Below are 26,713 nucleotides of genomic sequence, written 5' to 3' on the forward strand. Positions count from 1 at the left end.
CAATAAGTAGTAGTATCATGCTTAAGGAGCTTGACTAATGATTGTAGATTTAAAGGAATAGTTTTGCAATAAATGTATGATTATTTTTATTCTACAGAACTCAAAAAACTATATTGCAATTACTCACTCACTCACTCACTCACTACCCTTCAGCTTGGTCCTGACTTGTCAGTGATCCCCACAGCCGAATGAGCCTTCAATTACTCTGGCACTTGTTTTACGCAGCGGATGCCCTTTCAGCTGCAACCCAGCACTGGAAAGATATTGCAATTATTATTACAATTATATAATGTATTTTTAAAAGATCTTGTGCATTTAAGAAACGTCATTAGGGCCTATAGTGTTTCTTATATATTCTTTTATATTCGTTTCTATTATATTCTTATATATATATATATATATATATATATATATATATATATATATATATATATATATATATATATATATATATATATATATATATATATATATATATATATTTTTTTTTTTTTTTTTTACATTGGTCTATTCATTTGTTTTTGAGATTTTATAAAATAACTTGTTTACACTGAATTACCTGTAAAGTTCTAGAAGCTTTAATGCCAGCTATTGTGTCCATTATGTACTGTTAGTTACTACAAAATTTATCTCACTAAAATGTTCTAGACTGTGAACCTTCCCCCCTTCGATGCCATCATTATCCAGTGCTTTTCTTGATCCTCAGCTTTGTGTGCTCTGGACAAGCTATCTATTCCCTTTGGCGCAAAATCCCACGAGTCCCCTGTACAAATGATCGATGACAATCAGACTGTTTCCAGTAAAATTTACATACTTGACTGCTCAGAGCTGTCGGTAAGTGCCATGTTTAATTATCCCACATGGCTGCACATATTCAAGCCACATTTCTGAGTGTTTTTTTGGAATGACAGCAGTCATAGTCTTAATCAAGGTTCAAGCCAGTAAATCCACAATACCTCCCCTCTACACCCTTCTGTTTTTCTTCCTCCTGCCAAAAAACAAATGGAAAAAAGTTTTAGTATGGCAGTTTCTCATGCTAGACATGATCCTTGTGCTAATATTTTGATTGGCCAGCCCTCAGAAGTCTTGCTGTGCATCCCATTGAGAATCATGCCTGTGTGTGTGTGTGTGTGTGTGTGTGTGTGTGTGTGTGTGTATATATATAAACAAATAAATGCATATTCATTATAGATAAAGAGGTGACGCAGTGGCGCAGTATAGTGCTTTCACCTCACAGCAAGAGGGTCGGTGGTTCGAGCCTCGGCTGGGTCAGCTGGCGTTTCTGTGTGGAGTTTGCATGTTCTCCTTGCGTTCGCGTGGGTTTCCTTCGGGTGCTCCGGTTTTCCCCATAGTCCAAAGACATGCGGTACAGGTGAATTGGGTAGGCTAAATTGTCCGTAGTGTATGAGTGTGAATGAGTGTGTATGGATGTTTCCCAGAGATGGGTTGCAGCTGGAACGGCATCAGGTGGTTCACTCCACTGTGGCAACCCCGGATTATTAAAGGGACTAAGCCCGAAAAGAAAATGAATGAATGAATTATAGATAAAGAACTAGAGATGTCAATTGCAAACAATATCTTTATACTTATCAAATCAGTATGGAGAATCTTACTGGAGCTTTTTAAAAAGATGGTCTATATTAAAAGGATTCGTCAAATCCACCTGAAATAAAACCATATAGCATTATTTGCTCACTTATGAATCATGACAAATATTTATTTTTGTGTGAACTTGTTTGTGTAAACTGAATTAAAATAATGTTACTATATGTTGTACTGCAACGCTGTGATTTGTTGACACATAAATTCAAATATTTTCAAGGTTCTCCATTCTTCTCTGAAAATGAACATATTTTCTCTGGTGTTTGTGTTCTCAAGGATAAAGCAGATTCCTCAGTGTCATTACATCTGAATGCTCACCATACTTTTGGAGAATGAAAATAGTTTTTAGCGCGGTTTGGGGAAAACAATCCAAAACACAGATGGATTGGGTTAATTACAACATTATGATTTTCATGGTTAACCTCAGTGCCATTTGCTTAGAGGAGGATTAACATTTTAACACAAGTGTTTTATGGCACATATTGACAACACTTGTTCTCAGTTCTTCTGAAGTTTAAAAGTTCATGTAACATGCCCAAAAACATGGCATTACTATCTGTGTTGTTGTCAAGCCCAAAACAATATTTGTGTTACAGTAATTGAGCTTTTAATAAAGTGTTGTGCTATTTATTACTTATTTTTGAAGACTCTGACTGAATTGTCACTAGTTATCAAAACAATAATTAGTTTTAAAACTGTCATCAAACACAATATTGTCACTTACTTTCAGTTAGTTTTGCTCCACCAACGAAGAGTCCAAAATCCCAGCAAAATCTTCCATTTACTTGACTCAATTTTGGATATCCTGAATGATTCGATATACTGAACAAAACAAACAAGCTACTGAAAGCCGTTGAAACGCATAGCCAATCAAATTGGAGACCATAGATATATACATTGGAGACTAGCTAGCTAATGATGTTGGTACATTTTGAAATCCAACCATGTTTTAACATTAAAAATATCACAGCACTCCTTTAAAAGTAATGATTCGGTAACCGCCCTCTAACAGATTCAGTGAGTCATTTTGATTCAAACAGTGTAACGGCTGTACAGAGTCAATTAAAAAACTATCAATTCTAAGGCGTTGATAGTTGATTTAAAATAACGGAAATCGGCTTTTGCGTGTATTAGACAAATAATGTGCAAGGTTTGAGAAGAAAAAAAAATCGAAATAGAATCAGAATCGACTTCAACACCAAGATTCAGAATCGATTCCATAAAACAGTTTATGAAACGTCCTCAATGATTCATTTGTTTGCGAATCAATCTGGACACACCTTTGATGATTCAGTATAACGTTCGCCTAGTTGCAGCCCTCGAGGACAGTTTGGTTTGTTTGACTTTGTTTTTCGTAATAAATGGGCTTTTTAATCCGGTTACGGTTGTTTCGGACTGCAAAATGTCGTAAGTATGACTTATTTTATCATGAAAACTGGCACTGAAACGTTTTTTTGTGACCCATTTCAAACGATCTCGGGGTAACTTAACGTACCTTAGTTAACAGGAAAACATATCTATCCTCAGTACAAATACGTCTAAGTTACCAACATTGAGCTATAAACTATGGTAAAATCTTTCTGGGGAATTCAGTGTAAATTAATTCAAAACTGTACGGTAACTTAAAGTAACGCCATAGGAACTACCCTCATCTAACTATAATTTCGGCAGCAACCTTTTACTGGCAAACATTACTCATATTCTTTAGAAAGATGAAAATTATTGAGTTAGTTATATTATTTTTTCATTACGCTTGCCATGTTGATAGCCGTTGTCATAACACGGTTTCCATGGTTCTTGCATGCAATCATGGTTTTGTGAATCTCCCTGCGATCTGCCCCCCATAGCTCTTCATCTACCCCACAGATCTGTCTTCCTCTTGTAGGAAGAGGAACATGAGTTACTGTCCTGTAGAGAATGAGAACCGCCTCTGCATTTGCAATCAAGACATCTCTCTCTGTCCCTTTCCTGTCCTCTGTCTCTCCTCTTCATCCTGCTTTCCTCTCACTTCTCTGCCCGGTCTCTCTCTTGTGTGCCACTGTCAACAAAAATGTTTCCTTGAAGCCAAACAGGTGCAAAAGCCATAAGTGAAGATTACTGACAACAAGTAATGTAAAACTGTGTCTGGACACAAACATTTATATTTAAATATGTGTAAATTTAAAGTGTCATTCGTGCTTCAAATGCTGCAGGAGACATTTATGAGTTTTTAAAGTGCTTTATTTTATTTATTTTATTTTAATTTTAGCTTAAACTAAAGCTGAAATTGATTTAACAGATCTTTTCATCCGTGTTGGGATTTACATTCTGTTAATAATATTTCCTTTTATTTAAGAAAAAAAACTCGTTGCATAAATGAGTAAGATTATTATTAGTATATTTTAAATGAGGGAAATAAACATGTGTTAGGGATGTGACCAAAAAAAGTCTGTGAGTTTACAATCTACGCTACAACATACTTAGAAATTCTGTGAATTAAACTGCAAAACCCAAAAGAAATAATGCTAATCAAAAAGATAAGAGTTGGCTCGATATAGACCAAAAATGATTATTTAATTTGACATTTTTTGCATTTATGAGAACCTTTTTTTATGGCAAGGTTGACATTTGCATGGAATTGCTTGTATGCTTTTGTTTGCGTCACCAAATCCAGCGATCACATTAATGTCAAAACAACATTAAAAAATGTCAAAAATGCTAATTAGTTTGATTGTATGCCTACAATTGATGTAAACTACCTTGATGTCAAATTGACAAAATTAACATCTAACATTGTCATCAAAAATTGAATACAGGATTGTTTTTTACGCCAATGTTAAATGTCAATTTGATGTAATTTTGACATCAAGGTAGTTTACATTGTAGCGATGCAAAATGTAGTGTAAATTATTAATTTGGTCACAGAAGCTTTCAGATGAATAAAACAAAAGTCCCTTTAAGGCATGTCATTTCACTCAGCGGCCATCTTCGAAAAACATGTTGGGTAGTATGCTCGGGCATTCTATCTGAATGGTGAAACTTCAAATTCACCAAAACTCTTAAGGCCGGCTCGCACTGTGCGAATATTTTTTATTTTTATAATCCTGAATGATTGCATCATGTCAGACAGCACGAACATGGCTTCCATGTCACACTGTAAGATCTCAGCTGTCATAAAGTCAGACTGAACGACAATGAAGACACGCCAAACACGAAAGAAAATGCCCCCAGAGTTTGACGTCATCCACCTGTGACACTTTCACTATCCTGCATTCTAAAATGATTCCTCACAGCAAACGTAAACAATCTGTAGCGGCAATTTTGTACACAGTGTGTCTCAATAATAAATCCAGGAAGAAAAAAAATGTTTTGACATTTGCCAGCGGTTATTTGAATTTTCGCATGGATTGCGTCATCAAATTCAGAGCTCCTATTGGTTCTTGGATTGACGCTCATCGCAGCTGTTGTCACACTGCAGGAAAGTGTCTGAAATCTTCTGACACTGCCAGAACTTCATCGGAGGAAAAATCTGATTGCAACGGGCACTAAGCGGCTGTTAGTGAACATGTCAAACCAACGAAGATCACCGATTTTAGCCTAGGATTTTTGGAATCTTTCAGGATTTCCCAAATTTGTCTCCGATGACAAAATCATGGCTGAAATTGCACAGTGTGAGCAGGGCTTTTAGCCAAGCTTACGATTACATTACATATTTGGAATCACCAATAAAATTAAACAACAACCGTCTCATAATTTTGTTTAAAAATGTTCGAATCAAACAAAATCTGCCTTTTTTTTAGGGTAAAGTTTAGATAGGATACACAGCCAGCCGGAAGTGCGATATGCATATCAATATAGCAGCATTTTTTATGACACTGTATAACAATAATTAGTAATTTTACAGTACTGTGACTGTTGGGTTTAGGGTTAGGGTAGGGGCAGATGTTAAAATACAATTTATTGGGTAATTTAGTAGATAACAATACTTAGTACAACTACTGTTTTTACGTTACAGTGATGGTTGGGTTTAGGGTTGGGGTGGGGGTAGACGTTAATAAAATACAATAAATGGGAAATTAAATAAATACTACTAATTATTCTCGATAACTTCTGGCTGCAACTATGATTTAGCAACAACCTTTTCTGAATCTGAATTAACGTGAAACTGAGCGCACGAGCGCAAAACCCCTCCCTGCCTCCTCCCCCTTTTAAATATGGTAATGACTCCACTTTGGCAAAACCAAACGAAAAAGCAAGCAAACAAGAAGAGAAACTTTGCAGAATGTGAATTGGAGGTGCTCCTATCGGAGGTAGAAAAACTGTGTTATTTGCAAGTTTGTTCTCCGGAGTTAATAACAAAAGAAAAAAAAAAACAGAGTGGGAGAATTTAGCTTAACGCAGTGGGGTCTGAACATCGCACTGTGAGTGAATTAAACAAAGAAATGGTCTGATGTAAAGTATCAGGTTAAGAGGAGAACAGCGGCGCACTGTCAAAATGTGGACTGAACAGGCGGGGGAACAGGGGATGCTGAACTAACACCCTTTGAGAAGAGAGTTGCCTCAATTGTGGGTGACACTTTACTGTCTGGAGTAATATCCATGTCTGTGGGAGACACAGATGTATTAGAGGAACACTTTGTTAGGGCGGTATAGCAGCACCCCTCCGCTCTTATCAAGGTAGCGCCACCGGAATTTCAGCTGCCCAATCGCCCATTCTACAACTGACCGAGTGCGAGAATGGGCATCATTATATTTTCGCTCTTGGTCAGTTTGTGGGTTGTTGAGGGGGGTTAACAGCCATGTCTTTAATGGATAACCGCAGTCTCCTGATATGCAGTTAAATAATTACACTCCATAAAATAAAATAAAATAAAATAACTTTAAAATAAATATCTTTTAAATGCATCACTCATCAAGAAGCCACCCATCGCGCATACTGCCACCTTGGAACCTCATCCCAACCATGCTGTTTGTGAGGATGAATTAATCATGGGTTGACCAGGGCCACCTTGCTACAATATTTAAGTGCATTTGAGCATCACATATTATTTGCACATTTATTGAATGGCATTGGTTCCAATTCACAAATGCAAATTCGTCTTTAGATGGCGCCTTTAAAGCAATGTGTGTGCAGTCGATCGCTCCGATTACATTGGCAAAACCGGCGATCACTGCAAATTGCGCTTTAATGTTTGGCTGGTCAACTGCATAGTATGGAAACCTTACATACCTGCTAGACAATCCCGTCCCATACAGCTGGCATTGCACGGCTCAAAGACGACTGGCTTAACCCCGAGCGGTCTGCCTGTTCCATTTGGAAAGAACCGGTTGCCAAGATACTTTGTTGGTGCTATACTTTGTAGTGAGCCATTTAACATAATTGCCTCTTGGAGTCACCCCATGGAAATTAAACAAACACACACAAGAAATACACGTATGCCAGACATGAAGTTGGCGTGGACCAATGCACATTCTCACGTTAATTTCAGCGTTAGTAAATCCAAACATGAGCGTGAAATCTGGCGTACACAAAGTTGTGCGTATACGCAGCGTTGATGCATGAGTCCCCAGGTCTGAGCTTCTCCCCTGAGAAACATCAGTCTATAACGATCGATGATTGGCTTCTCTACTAGTAGGCGGGGCTTCATGCACCATATTGACCGTTACACATTTCCCCATTCAAAACTATATTAGTGACATTTCTTGTGTATTCTATAGTCTTTGATAACTTTTCTTACATTATTATATAGGGCTGGGTGATTAATTGAAAAGTAATCAAAAACAGTATTCAGAACCTAAAGTTGGATTTCACGCGGCCCCCATTTTAAAAGCGAAATCAAGGTTGCGGTGGGTAGAAACATAGGAATGATGTGTACCTGGCTGTATACCTTATCAGCAAAGAGAAAGTGACACAAATTTATACTTTCACCGCCTTCCAAATGACCAGAAAATGAAAATAAAATAAAAAGGGATATTGGACCTCATTTTCAGCTAAGTTAGGGGAAATGGCAATAGTTAGCTAATGTTTTCTTTCCCAAACACACGTTTTAGATGCCTTTTTTCAAACTCAAGTTCACTTTCTTTCACTATATTAGACTTGTCACAATACAAAATGTTGGTACTGAAATAAAAAAAAAACATCCATTTCCCATTAAGATTTAAGGCACTGTTGATGGCATTCTCAAACACAGCTGATTTGCCATTGTGTTCACACACTCAACAGAAATGACTGTGATTGGCCGTGAAGGTCATCAGTTCACCACACTTCACTGATGTTTACCGAGTGCAAATACAGTCGAGCGATCCGCTTGATGAATAGACTGATCATCGCGGATTTAAAACGCTCTAGTGTCCGTGTATCTGTGTGAACTGATGACCTTCACGGCCAGTCACAGGCATTCCTGTTGATCACTGGTGAATACTATGGCAAATCATCTGTTTAAGAACGTGCTCAGCGGCGCTTAAATGTTAGCGGGAAATGGACGTTTTTAAAACTTCAGTACTGAAACAACACTATTACAGACAACACGAGCTACGGAGGACTGCATTGACTTCATTGTTTTGTCGCTCACCGGTTTACGTAGCCTGAAGCAGAGAAGTGTCCTCACTGTGTTTACCTGGAGCCATAAACTGAAGTCTAGGAGGACACTTAAGTGTATACTCTTAAAAAGATTGTGATGTTGTTTGAGGCCTAATATGCTTCTGTTTGAATTGAACTTAACTGAAAGATATTTAAGTAGTGTTTACACCATATCTGCTTTTTGAAATCGCGGCAACATCACAGTTGTTGCAGTTTTTACAGTGCTGAACCTATACTTCCAGGTTTCTTCCCACCACCACGTGAAATGAGCGTATAATCGATGCGTGTGGAGTCATGTGACCCCGCTCTGTTTACACTTCTGCGTCGAGCGCAGCATATGATCTGGCACAGGCTTCACATGATCGCATACCCCTCGCCGTGACTGACCCCGACGCTGACCTCTCAAAAAATGTAACTACACATCACGGCGACACATAGTGCAAGCTCTGTGACTGGTCAGCTCGGTAGCGTTGACAAGTGTGGGCAGCGTGAAGAGGGAAAAAAATGTAAAGAATAAATAAATGAATCCTTTATTAATCGTAATCGTAAAATGTTCAATTAATCAAGATTTAGATTTTAGGCCAAATCGCCCAGCCCTATTGTTATACTTTTTATGCCATTACTTTGGTGGTCAAAAGGGCATCGATTTGTGGATGTCAAATGGACGTCAAGGTTTTGACATCAAATTTATTAACGTTAGATGTGTTTTTTAATGACGTTTAGACATTGAGATGCCCGCTGGGAATAGAGGTCTATAATTTTCATCAGAAAACGTATGGCCATGGCAATTTGATTAAACATTACAAGGTCAAAAATGTAAAAATGAATCATGCATGCATGAACTGTCTGCAATTTTATGATTTAGAACATGCATTTAGAAAATAGATAGGGTGAATTTTCATTACATGCAGACTTTTGTGTCTTTTTGGGGCCACTGTAGGTGTTTTAGGGGGCCTCGGTGTCTAAGGAATGTCCAAAAACTGTGTACAATAACAGAAGAGAGAGGAATTATGGGATAAGGAGAGACAGAACAGAGACCTGAACATTGCTCATTGAGGAGAACCGGGTGGCTGTCACTAATGTTGTAGTCGCTCAGCTGAAAAATGAGACAGAGTAAAAGAGTAGCTATATGTTCAGAAGACCAAATAGAACAAACTTAGTCAGTTGACAGAAATATTGTACAGCTTTGAAAATGACATGATTTAGCAACAATACAGTGTGCGTCATTGTAAAGAGAAAATTATTTGCGTTAAATTCAGTTTGGTCTCTAACCTAACTATATCAATTGCCATAAACCATTCAGATTGGTTGTCAGGGTATTACTAAGATGTTTTATTGGTTTTGTGTGTGCTTCTGTGGTTTTTCCTGTTGCCCAAAGCTGGTTTGGTTTTTTTCCCAGGTAATATTATGTTTAGCAAAGAAGCTTAAAAAGCTGGTTTGATTTTGATTGGGTTTTGTCCCCATAGTAATTTTTGCTACACAGCTTTTTTTCTGGGTTAGCGATTGCAAACCCAATATAGACTCGGCATGGCCTGGTATAAGATTCTGAGGGTATGATAACCTTTGATAAAAATTTCACAGTATCGCAGGATTGTGATTACTGCTCCAAAATAAGTTCTTTTTAAATGTCTAGGTAAAAACAACAACTTTTCCCCCATTGAACACAATATATTTTATATTACGAGACATTTAAAATGTTTTGGACCAGTGGTTTTTGATGTGGATGTTCCTTTTTTGCTGGATTGTCATAGTTACTATAATATTTGCTTTTAGTTGCCTTCTCAAACTTTCACTGAATTATTTGTTTTTACTTTGCAAATGTATTTAATTCTATTACATTTCTGGTAATGATCTCTCCTAATCTACAACAGCGGAGTGAATTGCACTCACTGACTCACTCATGAGAAATGAATCAAACTCACTCTCATGAGAGATGAATCAAACTTTAATCAAAAATTACGTCTCACACTTTCAGCAGCGTGCGGTCCAGAGTTAATCACAATCTCTGTGTCAAATCCCAAGTTGACAGTATATCAAGCATTGTTGAAACCGCTTAACCAGGTTGGATTAGTTTCGTTTTAGTCACCCAGAAATGTACTCTACAACCCAGAGGTTATTTCAACTCATTTGGCTCATGGTGTTTACATGATAGAAGATTACAATGCCGAGGTGTTGCTATGTGGTTACTAACATGTTCTGAATGCTTTTGAAACTGATATCTTGCTGTGCTTATTTGTGAAAACATTGCTGTATGCTAACAGTTTTTCTTGTGTCTGTGTTTGTAGCTGGAGGCGGGATGTCAGTGAAGCTGAAGTTTGATTATCCGGCTGACGGCGGCATGGTTCAGCGCAGCCGCTCATTCACTGGAGTAAACACACTCGGTGGCCGGAGAAGGTAAGCAAGAGTGGTTTGTGTTTGAGACAACATGATGTGTTTCCATGTGCGTCAGACAGCATTACTTCTACTTTTATTAAGATAAATGTCCTCAAAGCAGGGGTCACGAAGTCTCTTGGAAAGCATGACTCTTGGACGCTGGAATTTATGCCATGAGGACTTCTTAGGGAGGTCTAGTTTGAAAACTGAGCGCTAAACAAAACACTTGGGAGGAGCTCTGGATTATGCAATAAAGCCGTGCATGTTGTTAGTGTAATCTGAAACTATTAAAAATCTGGCATTTCCACAAATGATAATAATGCTGAAATAGAATGTAAATATAGACAAAGACATAACAATGTTACTAAAACCTCTCTAAATTCAAAGCGTAAAAACTAAAAGCTAGTTCCAAATACTAAGAAATGCTAACAGGACATTGGAAACTACAGAAAACATATCCATAATTTGGAAGGTGGAAGTAAAAGTATTGATGCATGTGCTTTAATCTAATTATTCTGTTTTTAATTAATATGTGTGTGGGTTATGTACTTTTATGCTTATTTGAGTATCGATTTGTTAATTTACGGTTAAATTTACTCACATTATAATCGGTTACTTCTAAAGGGCTTCATTTTATTTTGGATTTGGACGTTTTATTTGCCCTCCTGTGTTTTTTTTCTTTTTCAAATATTTCACAAATGACATTTAACAGAGCAAGGAATTTTTTTTTTTTTACAGTATTTCCTATAATATTATTTCTTATGAAGAAAGTCTTATTTGTTTTATTTCGGTTAGAATGAAAGCAGCTTATATTTAAAAAAAATAAAAATAAAAAAAGTCATTTTGAGGTCAATATTATTAGCCCCTTTAAGCAGTATATTATTTTCGATTGTGTACCGAGCAAACCATCGTCATTGTTATTGACTTGCCTAATTAACCTAGGTAAGCCTTTAAATTGCACTTTAAGCTGAATACTCAGGGCTCGTAAAAGTTTTAAATCCCTGGTAGCCCTCGGGCAGGCACTCTCCAGTTTTTGGTTGCCTGAATATAAATTTAAGTAGCCCAAATAGAAAATACATAATTTATTAAATTAAAACAAAAACGTACATTTACAAAATAAAAAAGAAATATATAATGGCATTTGTTATAGGTTATGTTTATTTTTAAAATAAGCAAAATATTATTTAACATTTTTATTTGATTTAACATTTATTTAAATAACCAAAGTGAACATTGTTTCAGGTTATTTTTTGGCAACTATAAAAACTTTCCAGAATGTTACAGGGTAGTTATTTTTAAAATAACAACAATAATACAAATATTCAGAATGTTCCCTCGTGGTTATTTTTGGTTATTTAATATATATAACTAAATTGCTACTACCTGTAAAATCTGAATGATTTTAGTTCTGAGCTGCATCATAGAAGACACTTACATAGATTGTTCACCCAAAACTTAAAATTCTGTTATTATTTACTCAGGCTTTACAATTCAGACCTGTTTGTGTTTCTTTCTTTTTTTGGTGAACATGCAAGAAGATATTTTAAAGAAAGCATAAAATGCTTCAAAATATCTGTATCTGTGTTCAACAACAAAAAACTAAAACTGGTCTAGTATCTTGAAAGATATCTAGTCAAATATTATGTACTGTCATCATGTCAAAGATAACAGACATCAGTTATTAGAAGTTTAGAAATGCGTTAAAGTCTAATTTCCTTTAAACAGAAATTGGGGGAAAATATACAGGGGGGCTAATAATTTAGGAGGGCTAAGAAATCTGACATCAACAGCATATCTTTTTTGATTGCTTATAGTTTGAATTCACCATTCTACGCAAATCAAAACATAAATAAGCAACCTTTATTATGTAACAGGAGTTACAGTTATTTCAAGAAGCAAAGGTCCTGAGAGGATGCACGGTTCAGATTGGAGTCCAAGCATCCTCTGTGAGCAGTGTGACAGCTTACATAAGCAAACACAGCTGTGTGTGTGTCTGTATGCGTGTATGTGAGCAAGTTTTCATTTTATGTCACAATAACACTACATTCCTGCATTCACATCCAAGTAAAAGATTGAACCTAAATGATTTCAGACAAAGCTCAACACACAGCTTCAGAGGCGTTTCTGCCTGCTTCCAATTTGTAAACCCTTTATTTTCATGGCAAACGTTTCACAAAACTGCATTGTGAGAAAATGCTTCTCAAGCATTTCAGATTAATCACCACTGTCAGCTTTGATCCTGTTAAGATCTAGATTTTCAAAGACACATTTTAACCACCTTTTTGTAGAGTAATTAGATAAAATAGGGCAACACGGTGGCTCAGGGGTTAGCACTGTCGCCTTACAGCAAGAAGGTCACTGTTTGATTCCCAGCTGGATCAGTTGGCATTCCTGTGTGGAGTTTGCATGTTCTCTCTGTGTTGGCGTGGGTTGGCGTGTGTCCCCAGGTGCTCCGGTTTCCCCAGTCTAAAGACATGTGGTAAAGGTGAATTGAATAAACAGAATTGGCCATGTGAATGAGTGTGTATGGATGTTTCCCAGTACTGGGTTGCAGCTGGAAGGGCATCCGCTGAGTAAAATATATGCTAAATAAGTTGGCGGTTCACTCCGCTGTGGCAACCCCTGATAAAAAAAGAGACTAAGCCGAAGGAAATGAGTGCAATCGATGAGATGTATGGTTCATTTATTGCTGCTTTTGAAAAAAAGATTTGCAAAAGGATAATTGTAAACATCTTTTATTCAACAAAAACATCATCTTTGTTCCCAAACGCAATCACTTCAGTTTTCTCTTTGTTTAACTGAAGAAAGGTTTGGCACATCCAACTATCCATTTCATCAGTGCACTGGCAGAGGTTGTCAATGGGGCTGTAGTCATTAGGCAGTAAGGCTAAGTAGATCTGAGTGTCATCACCATAGCTTTGGTAGGAAATTTGGTCAATACAAATTTTTTATTTATTTAATCCAAAGTTATCATACCGTCACAATCTTATACTGGCCCAGAAACAGAAATGGAATAATCTAATGTAAAATAACACTGTATCTTCACTGTATAAATAAACACAATCTTTATTGAAGTGCCAAACGTCTTAATCACTTGTGTCCAAATGCGATACGACTAATGCAGATTCACACATTGCAATATCAGTGCTGAAATGATATATTGTGCAGTCCTACTCTAACATAAATGAATACCTCTGGATGTATTGGTAATAATTGTGTCCGTTGTGCACCGAAGGACCTCATGTTTTAGCAGTGATGGAGGCAGGAAGGAATATACTGAAGTGAGAGCCAGAGATTGTGTTTTTAGTGACCCTCAGAGCAGCCCTGAGGAATGAGAGAAACGAGTGTTTACATTGCAGAGTCATGGAGTTTGTTATGCCTTGTAGGCCAACGCTGTCAGAACACGGACGAAATATGTCAGTTATAATGTGGAGGTAACTCAAATAGGATGTGAGGATTAAATTATCAGAATATAAAAACATATACTACTGTTCAGAAGTTTGTAATTACTAAAACAAATGTTGTTTTTGGAAAGAAAGGGATATCGCTGTTGACCAAAGGTGTGTCTAATTTAACAAAAAACTTTCAAAAACATTATTAATGTTCCAAAGGATTATTATTATTATTATTATTATTATTATTATTATTATTATTATTATTATTATTATTATTATTATTATTGAAGTACCCGCAATCTGATCTTGGGAACCACAGTTTTCAGGAGCCATTACTTTAGGAAAACAGTGTTTTAGGAAATGATACTGTACTAATGTGCAGAACGGGTACTCAAGAATCTTATGTCATTCTCTTGGCCAGCGCATATTGACATGTTTTACATGTTATATATATTTGCACGGGTGTCACAGTGACGCAGTGAGTTGCATGATCGCCTCACAGCAAGAAGGTCGCTGGTTCGTGCCTCGGCTGGGTCAGTTGGCATTTCTGTGTGGTGTTTGCATGTTCTCCCCTTGTTCGCGTGGGTTTTCTCCAGGTGCTCCAGTTTCCCCCACAAGTCCAAAGACATGCGGTATAGGTGAATTGGGTTAGCTAAATTGCCCGTAGTGTATGAGTGTGAATGAGTGTTTCCCAGTGATTAGTTGCGGCTGGAAGGACATCCGCTGTGTAAAACATAAGCTGGATAAGTTGGCAATTCATTCCGTTGTGGCAACCCCTGATTAATTAGGGACTAAGCCGAAAATAAAATGAATGAATTAATTAATATATTTACATATTTGTAATTCCAGTGGTTGAAAAAAAATAAATGGGAATTAAATCCAAACGTGAACTTGTATGTCATGCAAGTAATTTGCCTACTGTATATTGCCAAAAGTCACATTTTTTATATGGGAGCTGAATAATTATGCTACTTATTGAAATGGGTCTTGTTTCAGATTTTGAATTGTTGAGCACTTGTTCAGTTTTAAGGGCTTAAGTTTAAGGGAAAAAAAAACATTTATTATTAATTATTCTGTACTTTTGAAGGTTGTGCTTGAGTGTGCTGATATTTAAATGAAGATGCAAATCAATTTGGCAGAATGCAAGACAAATATTTACAGTAATTTGAGTAACTTTTTTTTTAAATTCTAAAAAACAGTTGAATATTGAATTATTATTATTATTATTATTATTATTGAAATGATTGAAATTGAATGTGAATATAGTGCTATATATAATATCATTTATTATTTGATTATAAAAATGTGTGTATATATATGTATATGTATGTATGTATGTGTATATATATATATATATATATATATATATATATATATATATATATATATATATATATATATATATATATGTGTATATGTATATGTGTATATATATATTAAAAAATTGTAAATATAATAAAAATATATAAAATACAAAACCAAAATATTATGTATACATTTAGATTTATATAGGATTTGTACTAGATATACATATTTAATTTATATATTTAAACTCATACATTTATGGATAAATATTTTCCCAGATATATACATGTATGTATCTGTGTGTGTGAATATGTATGCACGCAGGATGCTTTTATTTTGCGATCTGGTTAATTGTGATTAATCTTTTAAAAGCACTAGAATAGAAAGATGAGTAGAAAGTTTTGGATTTGAAAATTAAACCTTCTGTTGTCATGCATGTCTTTAGCTCAGTTGTATGTGTCCTTGCTCAATAAAAGTTGTCATTTGTAGCATTTTTTATATCAAACATGTGGACAATAGTGTAAATAACTCCACTTTTAACCTCCGTTTCCCCCTGCAGACTTTCCTCAGCGCGTAGCTCTCTCCGCTCAAAAGCTGTCACAGGTAAATCTCCCAGAATTCCCTCTAGTAGTCGGGCGGGCAGCAGCGTCTGGGGACAACAGCCTGAGCAGGTGGACAGAATCTTCCAGGCTTTGAGGAAAGGACTCAAGTATGCACATTATTCATCATAGAATGGATTAGTATGCATTAGTAGGCTGCACACTAGGATTGTTAATGACATCTTTTCTCGTTCAGGGACTACTTGGAAAATCATCAAACAGAGCTGGACTTTCTATCATCCCAGCAGAGAGACACAAAGAGGAATTCCAGACTGGTGAGACTTTGTAATGGGAATAACTTCAAGTCCACACGAACCAAGCTCAAACATAATCATAATATTGAATAGAGGACAGGGTTTTGTTTTAGCGCTACTTTTTGTAATCTCTTCCCAGAACAGAAGCAATTCTCAGATTTTGATTACTGATAATCACTTATTTTATTTTAATTTTAGTTTTGTTTTAGTTTTTAATTACATTTTATTTATTTAATTACATTTTATTTGTGCTTTATTTTAATTTATTGTTTTTATTTTATTTATTTTATTACATTTTATTTGTGTTTTTGTTTTATTTATTTTAAAATTTATTTTAACTGATTTAGTTTTTTATTTAATATTTTATATATTTATATTATTATTTTATTTAGTTTTCAATTTTGAAAAAATTGTAATTACATTTTATTTGTGCTTTATTTTGTTTAGTTTTTATTTTATTTATTTAATTACATTTTATTTTTATTAGTTTAGTTTTATTTTATTTGTTTAAATTAATATAATTTAACTTAAATCTAATTAAATTTATATAATTATATATGTTTATTTTATTTTTTTATTTAAAAATTATTTAATTTCAGTTTATTTGTGCTTTTTTGTTTTTGTTTTATTTAATTACATTTTTATTTGTTTTGTTTCATTTTATTTTTCATTTTATTTATTTTCAAATAATTTATTTTATTTTATTTAATTAAATTTATATAACTATATATTTTTATTTTATTGATTTTTTTTATAATTATTTACATCTTATTTGTGCTTTATTTCGTTTTTTTATTTAATTTAATTTCTTTTTTTTATTTTATTTAATTACATTTTATTTTATTTGTTTTGTTTCATTTAAATTTTATTTATTTTTTTATTATTTTCTTTTATTTAATGATATTCAAATAATTATATTTTTTGTTTTATTTATTTTTTTATTTTAAAATTAATTATTTGCATTTTATTTGTGCTTCATTTTGTTTTATTTTATTTTTATTATTTTATTTCATCACTTTTTATTTTATTTAATTACTTTTTATTTTATTTGTTTTGTTTAATTTTATTTATTTTAAACTTATTTCATATTATTGTATTTTAATTGTTAATGTCAAATAATAAAACCCAAAATATTCTTCTTTCCTCAGGCTTTTTTCTATGACTTAGAAAAGGTAAGTAGTCATTCATATGGAGCCAGATTTGTTTCTTTATTATTTAATCAAAAATATTTACTTTTAAGGAAAAATTAAGCACATAGTAAATAAAAAATAAAAGATTGCAAATAAAAAAACATTTCATTCAAAAAAATATGTCAGTGATTATAAAATGTTTTGCATCGCAAAAAAATGAACTATGCAGTAAGCACAATTTTCATTGCACACTCATTAATTTTGCTCTCTGTTCTGCTGTCATTTATTGCACATCTAGAATCTTTGCTTGCGAATTGAAAGGTTTTGCTTGCATGTTGAAAAGTTTTGAACCACTGTATGCTAGAGTAATTTTTGTGTCTTTATTATTCAAACAAACATATTTAGTATTAGACCAAAACTAAGTACATTGTAATTAAAAAATAAAAGATTAAAAGAAAAAAAAACATTTAATTAAAAAATGTCATTGGTTAAAAAAAATCTGCATTGCAAAAAATAAACTATTGCCATTTTATTCAGTTACCAGTAGGGTTTTTATTCATTTTGCTTTCTGTTGGGTCAGATTTTTTTGCGGATCTTAAATTTTTGCTTGCAAGTTGAAAAGTTTTGAACTCTTCAGCGCAGGGGGCGGTATCTTCCCTCTGGGATGAGAGGCCTTTTTCTATTGGTCAAACTGGATTGACGTCACAGGTTGCGCTGCTGACGCTTGCGGTGTGAATCAGGCGTAGTAGGAGTCCAATCGCGCGAACATGTAGTGGGCGTGGCCAACCTGTGACGTCAATCCAGTTTGACCAATAGAAAAAGGCCTCTTATCCCAGAGGGAAGATACCGCCCCCTGCGCTGAAGAGTTCAAAACTTTTCAACTCGCAAGCAAAAATTTAAGATCCGCAAAAAAATCTGACCCAACAGAAAGCAAAATGAATAAAAACCCTACTGGTAACTGAATAAAATGGCAATAGTTTATTTTTTGCAATGCAGATTTTTTTTTAACCAATGATATTTTTTAATTAAATGTTTTTTTTTTTTCTTTTAATCTTTTATTTTTTAATTACAATGTACTTAGTTTTGGTCTAATACTAAATATGTTTGTTTGAATAATAAAGACACAAAAATTACTCTAGCATACAGTGGTTCAAAACTTTTTAACATGCAAGCAAAACCTTTCAATTCGCAAGCAAAGATTCTAGATGTGCAATAAATGACAGCAGAACAGAGAGCAAAATTAATGAGTGTGCAATGAAAATTGTGCTTACTGCATAGTTTATTTTTTTGCGATGCAAAACATTTTATTATCACTGACATATTTTTTTTGAATGAAATGTTTTTTTTATTTGCAATCTTTTATTTTTTATTTACTATGTGCTTAATTTTTCCTTAAAAGTAAATATTTTTGATTAAATAATAAAGAAACAAATCTAGCTCCATACATTCATAGATTAAAATATTCATTCACTTGATATTCACTTAATTTATTTGATTTGGCATTCGTACAGTATAGTTTATTTTTTTTAAATCATACAGTATAAGTACAATTCACATACAAAAATCAGTACAATTCTATTATGTTCTATTTTTTAACAACAGGAGATACGAGCCTTAGAAAGATACATACGGCGTCTAGAGTTTCAAATTAGTAAGGTAAGACAACCTAATCACAATAAATAATACTTATTCTGTCAGCATCGGTTCGATTGGTTAAGAATGGTTTTGTATCGTATGGATGTCAACAGGTTGAAGAGCTGTACGAGTCCTATTGTATCCAGTGGCGGCTGTGTCAGGGTGCTTTGAACATGAAGAGAGCATTTTCTCTGTCTCCGTCTTCACGACAGTCTAGAGAGAGTCTACTGGAGCTGAACCGCAACCACAGACACAGCCTGGAGGTAAAGTCTGTCTTGGATAGCATACATGCACAACAAACTATAAGTAAGCCATTTGTGTGGTTATTTTTTTCCAAAAAGCATAAACACTGTGGCTCGGTGGCTCTTTCAAAACATCCCAGCCCACCCAACACAACAACATTGCCTCAGCCACAAGTTTCCTTTGTTAACGAATAATATTTAGCAGAACACACAGATTGAAAGGACCTATTATTTCAATTTGAACATTTTAATTATGTAATGATCAACTCCACTTGCAGGACATGAGTGCAATGGAGGCAGAACTGGAAATCTTATTGGGAGAGCTCCATATTAAAATGAAAGGTAAACAGCAATGCACGTATGCTAAAATTGTTTGTGTTTTGTTTGTTGCTCATTTTTTCTTTCTGTTTTTCTGAGGCAGGGTTAATAGGCTTTGCTCGGCTCTGCCCTGGAGATCAGTATGAGGTGAGGAGGTTTATTCCAACATTCAGTTTATGGACCAATTATTATTGTAGTGCAATCAAAGGAACAGTTTGTCATAACTCACTATAACTCACTGTTACGACTGACTCTCTTCTGGGAAATGCCATTGCAGCCGTAGCAGAATATTACTTGAAAAAATAGGGGTTCAAAATTAACCTTTGACTGATTGTATTTAAAAAAAAATAATAATAATAATAATTGTATTTCTAACATTAAGTTGTCTAAAATGTTGAGTTTAAATATGCAAATGAGACATTATTAAATTAAATATGCACTTTTCTTTCAAATGAATTTGTCTAATGTTATTTAAAGGGCACATAGTTTACCTCTTTTTTATGATTTAATATTAATATTATGGATCTTCTAAGTGTGCCAGTTTAGGTTCAGTTCAAAACACAATTCAGATTTTTTTATTATAATGTGTTAAAAAGTGTCATGTTGGGGGCGTGTCAACAGTTCGCTGATTTAGGGGTGTGTTGCTTCACATGTAAATTAGTTTCAGCTTCCCGCCCAACATAACAAGGGGGCGGAGCCATGAGCTCACCCGCTCTGTGTTTGGGCAGACTGAGAGAAGGAGCAGGAGTGAGAGGATCAGCAATCAGTCATACATGTACGACTCGGACACAGACCAAGCAGAGTGTACAAAATCATTTGTGTCTTTGTAAAGTTTTACAGCCAACTGTGTGCTAGTTTAAAGTACCGAGCTTGTACACCGAGAGTAATAACCATATGTCTGTCCAAACAGCTTAAAAAGTAGATTTTTTTTTACCATAGGTGCCCTTTAAATATGCAAATAAGCCATTTTTCTTTAATGTATACAAATTTTATTTATATGAAGTTGTCTAAATTTGTTTTATATGTAAATGAGTCATTATTAAATTAAATATGCACAATCTTTTATCAGGTTATCTTAAATGTTCGGTTTAAATATGCAAATAACACATTATTTAATTTAATAGGCACTCCTTTTTATATCAAGTTGTCTTAAATGTTGTTTTGATATGTAAATGAGTCATAATTAAATTAAATATGCACTCATTTATATATGAAATTTGTCTGATGTTATTTAAATATGCAATGTTTTAAATATAATATACACTTTTTTTATATCAAGTTGTCTAAAATGTTATGTTTTGATATCTAAATGAGTTATTTAATTTATAATATGCACCCATTTTCTTTTTTATAGGAAATAGTCTAATAAGTTCACATGAACCGGAAGCTGTGACCGTTTTTCTTTTTGTATTGTGATACACTTCCTAGAGAAACAGAGTATTTAATAAGAAAACAGTGGGTGTGGCTTGATTTTTTTATTTTTTTTTTATTTTTTTTTTGCTGATTGGATGTAGTAAAGTAGCCATTTTCTTTTAGAAAGATCGGGAAAAGGGTTTTGGGAGAGTTATTATAACCTAACAGGCACCTCCTCCTCCTCACCATTTCTGTTTGTTATCATGGCCCTGTCAAAACTGACAGTTGGAGCGGCGTGGTTAATATCTCTGACAGATGTGATCTGAGAATTTAATTGAAAACAAACAGGAAGGACAAACTATTTATTTTTTTACATGAATTGTTCACCGCAAAACTAGCAAAGTGAGCTAATAACATAAATATGGTTATGTGATGTGTACTTTAAATATGCAAATCATTATTTAATTAAACATTCATTCATTTTTTATGTCAAGTTGTCTAGTATGTTGTATTAAAATATGCAAAGGATTCATTATTTTATTTAATTTGCGCTTATTTTCTTTTTATGTCAGTTTGTCTAAAGTTTTATGTTTTAATATGCAATTGAGTCATTTAATTAAATATGCACTCATTTTCTTTTTATATTAAATTGTATAATATGATGTGTTTAAAAATGCAAATGAGTAATTATTTAATTAAACAAGTACTCATTTGCATACATTTCCAGCATGAAAACCTGACCTTTGGATGCTGAAGTGGAGATTTATGGCTTAGTGCAGGAGGGGAAAAAAATAATAATTTTGAGAAAATATCCTCTAAAAATGTATTGTAACTAAAATCTGCATAAACAAATTGATAAACAGTGATAACTTAAACACTTAAAGGTGTATTTTAAATGCTTTCTGTCCATTAGACTGAAAACATTATAAATAGCATTATTGCTTTCCCAAAATGCTAAAAGGAAGTACCATAAATATGACTGGAAATAAATTTGACTGGAAGAAAGTCAAGATTGTAACAGCATGAGGGTTTAGAAAAAGTGAAAGATCTAACTTTTTTTATATTAAAGTTGATGCGAGGCATTCGAAAACAAGACTAACTGTTCTATCAATCTATGAAACACAATTGCATGGTGTCTTTAAATATAAGGCAGAAATGACACCTTTTTCCAGCTATTCAGATTTCATTTTGAAGGCCAGGTTTCCAATGACTTCATGCAGGAGGAATGCGGTCACAGGAGTCATCAGACGGCTCATGCATGAGACCACTCATTCGCACGAGGGTCTTTCAGACTATTGGATAGTTTTTTTTTTAGACTAGTTCCTATTACTGTTGGTGGAAGTACCCATATTTTGCCATAGTAGCACTGCAGGAGCTATTTAATTTAAGTAGGACTGAAGTAGCTATTTACTTGAAAGTGTATATTTACTGGCCAAATGCATGCCATATGAAACACTGATACATTTATTTTAAAATGTTAGAAACATATTAATGGCATACTAATTTGAAAGCAAAATTATTTGCTCTCCTGTGAAATTTAAATGCAGTAATTCAGTTTAAAGAAGCAATAAAATCTTTTGCAGTATTTCCTATTGTATTTTTCATCTGGAGAATCTTATTTGGACTTATACAAAAAAATGAAGATTGTAACTCCCGACTAGTAACAGAAGAGTATGCAAACTTTGGGATATACTACTTCCTCATTTACAAACCATTATGTTGCTTAGTTTTGTCCCCTGCCAATAATCCCGACACATCATCCATATTTCTTTCATATTTAATTACCTAGGGGAGAGCAGGGAGGAAGGTAACATGGGACGAAAGTAACTAAGCAATTTTCTCAGAGCCTTGACAACATTTGCTTTCCAGGCTATAACAGCACATTCAGCATGCAGCCCTTGATGGAGCTGCCAAATATCAGCTGATTTTGGTACTTGTGTCCCACAATTAGGTCCGAATTTCAGTTTTTAAGTGCAGAAAGTAAATTATTGTACCGGTTCTTTTTTCCGTATTACAAGTTGTGTTTCTCTTTTCATGTGTCACACTAATGATCAATCTACAGGTTATTTAGTGCAATAACACATGCTTGAGTTTGAAATGAGTTTTTCAGTTTAAAATTAAATCAAGTTTAAATGGCAAGAGTTCCTGTGGGGACAAAAGTAACACTGTTATTTATGTCCCACTGCTAATATTCATAGATTATTATTCTCTATCACTTTAGTTTTCAGTGTTTTGACTCCAATGTTTTCTAAGATTAATGCAATTGCCAATAATAATTAAAAAATTTACATTTTGCATTGTTGGATTGCTTTTGAAACATTTGATGAAGTTAAAATTTAAAATTAATATGCTGTTTAAATTTTGTTTTGCAAAAATAAAGGACAAAATATGTTTGCAGTTAACATTAACAAGGTCATGGTCAGATATTTTTTTAAAATAAACAAGATTAAGCCAGTAAATCTAGCAGGTATTGTTGTGTTGCTTTTGATCCACCCGTGTGTTTCGGTTGTTTAAAGTGAAGTTATATTAGAGTTGTTCTACATTGATCCAAAATAGCACCTGATTTTGATAAACCGCTGTTGTGAGTTAGTAACCACAGCAAAAATGTATTTCTGCTAAAAACATTACCTTTTATGAAAAATGTTACTTTCGTCCTCACTCTCCCCTACCATATTGGAGATCCAGCAGCAGGTTAATCTGCCATTCGCAAGTCTTTCATGCATGGAAATCTCCTCAGGTGTTTGCAAAAATATGCATTCAGAAATCAATGTCTAAACACGTCTTTATAAAAGTTCACTATGTGGTTGCAGATTAAATCTAACACGGAAAACCTGATTGGCCAGATATTAATTAATAGTCATTCAAACAAATTTACTGAAGCCTCACTACTTGACTGTTAATCTTGTGCGTCCACCATGTTTGTAGTTTGTTTACATTTTTCCCTTAGTTTGTAGTTATAATCGAATTCACATCCAATGCGAAATGACCATCCAGGAAGCTTTGGCATACTCTTTTCAACATACTATGGTTTGGGGCATACTAATTCTATTTTCGAATACTATTTAGGATAGATAGTATGCAAATTGGGACGCAGCCTTTTTTTTAACGGTTCAATAAGTGCATTATCCAGGTATTTAATGTGCATTAATTATTTTAAGAATTTTTAGTATGAATGCACTATTTATACTACAAAATGTCATCGAATAATGCATAAGTATGCAATTTTGAACAGATATATTGACTGTCTTGTTGTTTAGGTGTTAATCCGATTAGGCCGACAGCGATGGAAAATAAGAGGCAGAATCCAGACAGATGACCGACAGATGTGGGATGAAGAGGAGATGGTTTTTCTTCCTCACATTCATGGAAACTTTGAGATTAAGGTGAGCTTGTCTACACACACACACACACACACACACACCTGCGCAAACACAACTCTCTGCCGAGGTCACCTATGGGGGCTGTGATGACAGAAACGTCCAGGCCTTTTGTCCATATACTATTTGTTGGATGGAAATAGATTGTCATGACACTAGAAACCGCCCACAGGCCCATGAGACAGAACGATAGAGATGTTTAACAGACAGTCTGAAGATTTTTGACCAGTGGGAATAGGCTTATGAAAGAAGTGATTGTCTGAAATTGATTCCATCCCTCAAAATATAGACATTGAGCCAAACTGGTTCAGATGAAAATGAATAATTCCCGTTTTTTGCTCTCTTAAATCGTCATTCAAAATTAGTTATTGAATATAGAATTTCAAAATGAGCTTTAAAACATCTTCTACCACTTTTACAAGATGTAGGATAAGTTGTTGGTGTCTCCAGAATGTGTCTGTAAAGTTTCAGCTCAAAATACCCATAAGATCATTTATTATACCCTGCTGAAAATGTCAATTCGTAGCTTTTTGTAGCATGTGCCTTTAAATGCAAATGAGATGGTTCACTCAACCATCGATCTGACTTGATGTGTCTGCACCTCCTGCGTCATGTCAGATAAACAGCATTCAGTGACAGAGACAGACACAAATGAAGCAGAGATACAGTTTCTGAGTCAAAAATGCCACAGTAAGACTAAACCAGGAATTTTCCCAATGGTTATTTAATGTATTTGTAATAGCATTTGTTGAATAAACTCCACAACAAAGTTTGCAGTACACACATAGACACACATTTAACTTTGCACTGTTTTTGCACATCTACTTGTGGCAAATGCGACAGGATGCAAGTTAATATACGCTGCTATATGGAAATCCATTATGTTACCGTAGAAAATAAACCTGATTTGACGTCCAGGACCAGGACTTATGTTGTGTGATTGAAGCATCCTGGTTTATAGGTGTATTAAAACTATGCAGCTGTGGTGATTCCAGCGTTTATGAATTACATAACGATTTTGTCTTTTCTTTATTACATCATGCACGGTTTTAAAAACGTTTTGAACATGTAAAACTCATTCTTGAGGTGCAGCTGATCATAGAGAGTTGGAACAGATCTTTTAATCCCAGTTTCTTTGCAAATCCTCTCTTGTAGACTTGATTATACACGTTACTATGGAGACATGTTATTACGTGGCTGTCGATCAATTAGGTAGGTGGAGAAAACCACACTGCTACATGTTGTGGTAGGCCTCAAAATTGCTGGGATTTGGATACTATTTTAAAGTTAGGAAATGAAAAGAAGAGAGACTTCTTGTGTTTGTCACTCAAAAATGACTGGACACACTATATCTACACACAGTTCTGTCCAAATAGCTTTCAAAAGTTTGCATGATGGGAGCCTTTTAAGCCATACTGCATTAGCACAGGATTGGTATCTGGGGACCTCTATTAATTTGTGATAATTACAGAGAATGTATGTGTACTTAATTCTGTGTGAATCAGCCATATCTGTTATTTGTAATGTATTAATTTCTCTGCAAATTACTCGCCATGTTTTGCAAAATATCAAGATCGTGTGATAAAACTAGTGCAGTGCAAATTGGCATCTCTGTGATTTCGGCTAGGTTTTGGCAGCGTCATATGTCAATTTCCATTTTCAGCTTTTCAACTTGTGTTGAGTGTTTTGGTCGTTTTTTTGACTACTGGGTCATTACACCACACCCTACAACTATATTTAAAGTGTCAGAGAGATGAAAGAGTGTGTTTTCTACAAGTGGTTTGTCAAGCCCACTCACCTGTGTGAGGCACACTCAGTTTGGGTTGTTGGGTGAGAGAAGAGAGGGGGGTCATGGTTTTGTTCACAGGCGTTCAGGTGATCTCGAAAAAGATGGGTTTTTAGTTGTTGTTTTAATGTTGCCAGTGAATCAGCAGTCCGTGTGGGAGTGTGAGGGATCTGGATGCTGACCTGGGGTAGAGCAATCTGAGCTGCATCCAATGCTTTTTAATGCACTCACCTAACCCCACCCATAATCCTGCCCCTCACAGTGATGTCACTAATTCCATTGAGTTAGTATTCCAAAGCGACTTACAAATGAGGACAAGGAAGCAATTTACACAACTATAAGAGCAACAGTGAATAAGTGCTATAGGCAAGTTTCAGGTGTGTAAAGTATTAGTGTAAAGTATTAATACAAAGCATTAGTAATGTGTTTTTTTTTTTTTTTTTTTTTTTTTTTTTGAGAGAGAGTACAGTTAGTGGTATTGCCAGAGAGGCAGTTACAGATTAGGAAGGAAAGTGGAGATTAAATAGTTGAGTTTTTAGTCGTTTCTTGAAGACAGCAAGTGACTGCCGTTCTGATGCAGTTAGGGATTTCATTCCACCAACTGGGCAGATTGAATGTGAGGCTCTTTGTTTTAGGCTCATTTACATTTAGGCTCGTTGTGTTGAAAATTCAACTTCAACTAGAAATTATGAAAGTGGCACAATGTGACTGTACAAGTATTTTGAATTCTGAATTGAGATGCAGTAAAAACACCAACAGGCAGCACCATTATTTTAAGCACGTCA

General features: G+C 34.5%; 1 protein-coding gene across 1 annotated transcript in view; it reads left to right on the forward strand.

Moving 5' to 3' along the window:
* Positions 1–26,713, forward strand: part of ripor3 (RIPOR family member 3) — a 104,400-nt gene that overhangs the window by 48,279 nt on the left and 29,408 nt on the right. Inside the window, exons 2-10 of the mRNA XM_056460534.1 lie at positions 10,447–10,555; positions 15,794–15,943; positions 16,030–16,108; positions 17,236–17,259; positions 18,820–18,873; positions 18,966–19,115; positions 19,373–19,436; positions 19,516–19,559; positions 24,023–24,148. Of these exons, the coding sequence (XP_056316509.1) occupies positions 10,458–10,555; positions 15,794–15,943; positions 16,030–16,108; positions 17,236–17,259; positions 18,820–18,873; positions 18,966–19,115; positions 19,373–19,436; positions 19,516–19,559; positions 24,023–24,148 (789 nt within the window). The 5' untranslated portion in view covers positions 10,447–10,457. The remainder of the gene's footprint in view (positions 1–10,446; positions 10,556–15,793; positions 15,944–16,029; positions 16,109–17,235; positions 17,260–18,819; positions 18,874–18,965; positions 19,116–19,372; positions 19,437–19,515; positions 19,560–24,022; positions 24,149–26,713) is intronic.

The sequence above is a fragment of the Danio aesculapii genome, chromosome 6 (genome assembly GCF_903798145.1).
Source record: "Danio aesculapii chromosome 6, fDanAes4.1, whole genome shotgun sequence".
NCBI classification, from domain to species: Eukaryota; Metazoa; Chordata; class Actinopteri; order Cypriniformes; family Danionidae; genus Danio; species Danio aesculapii.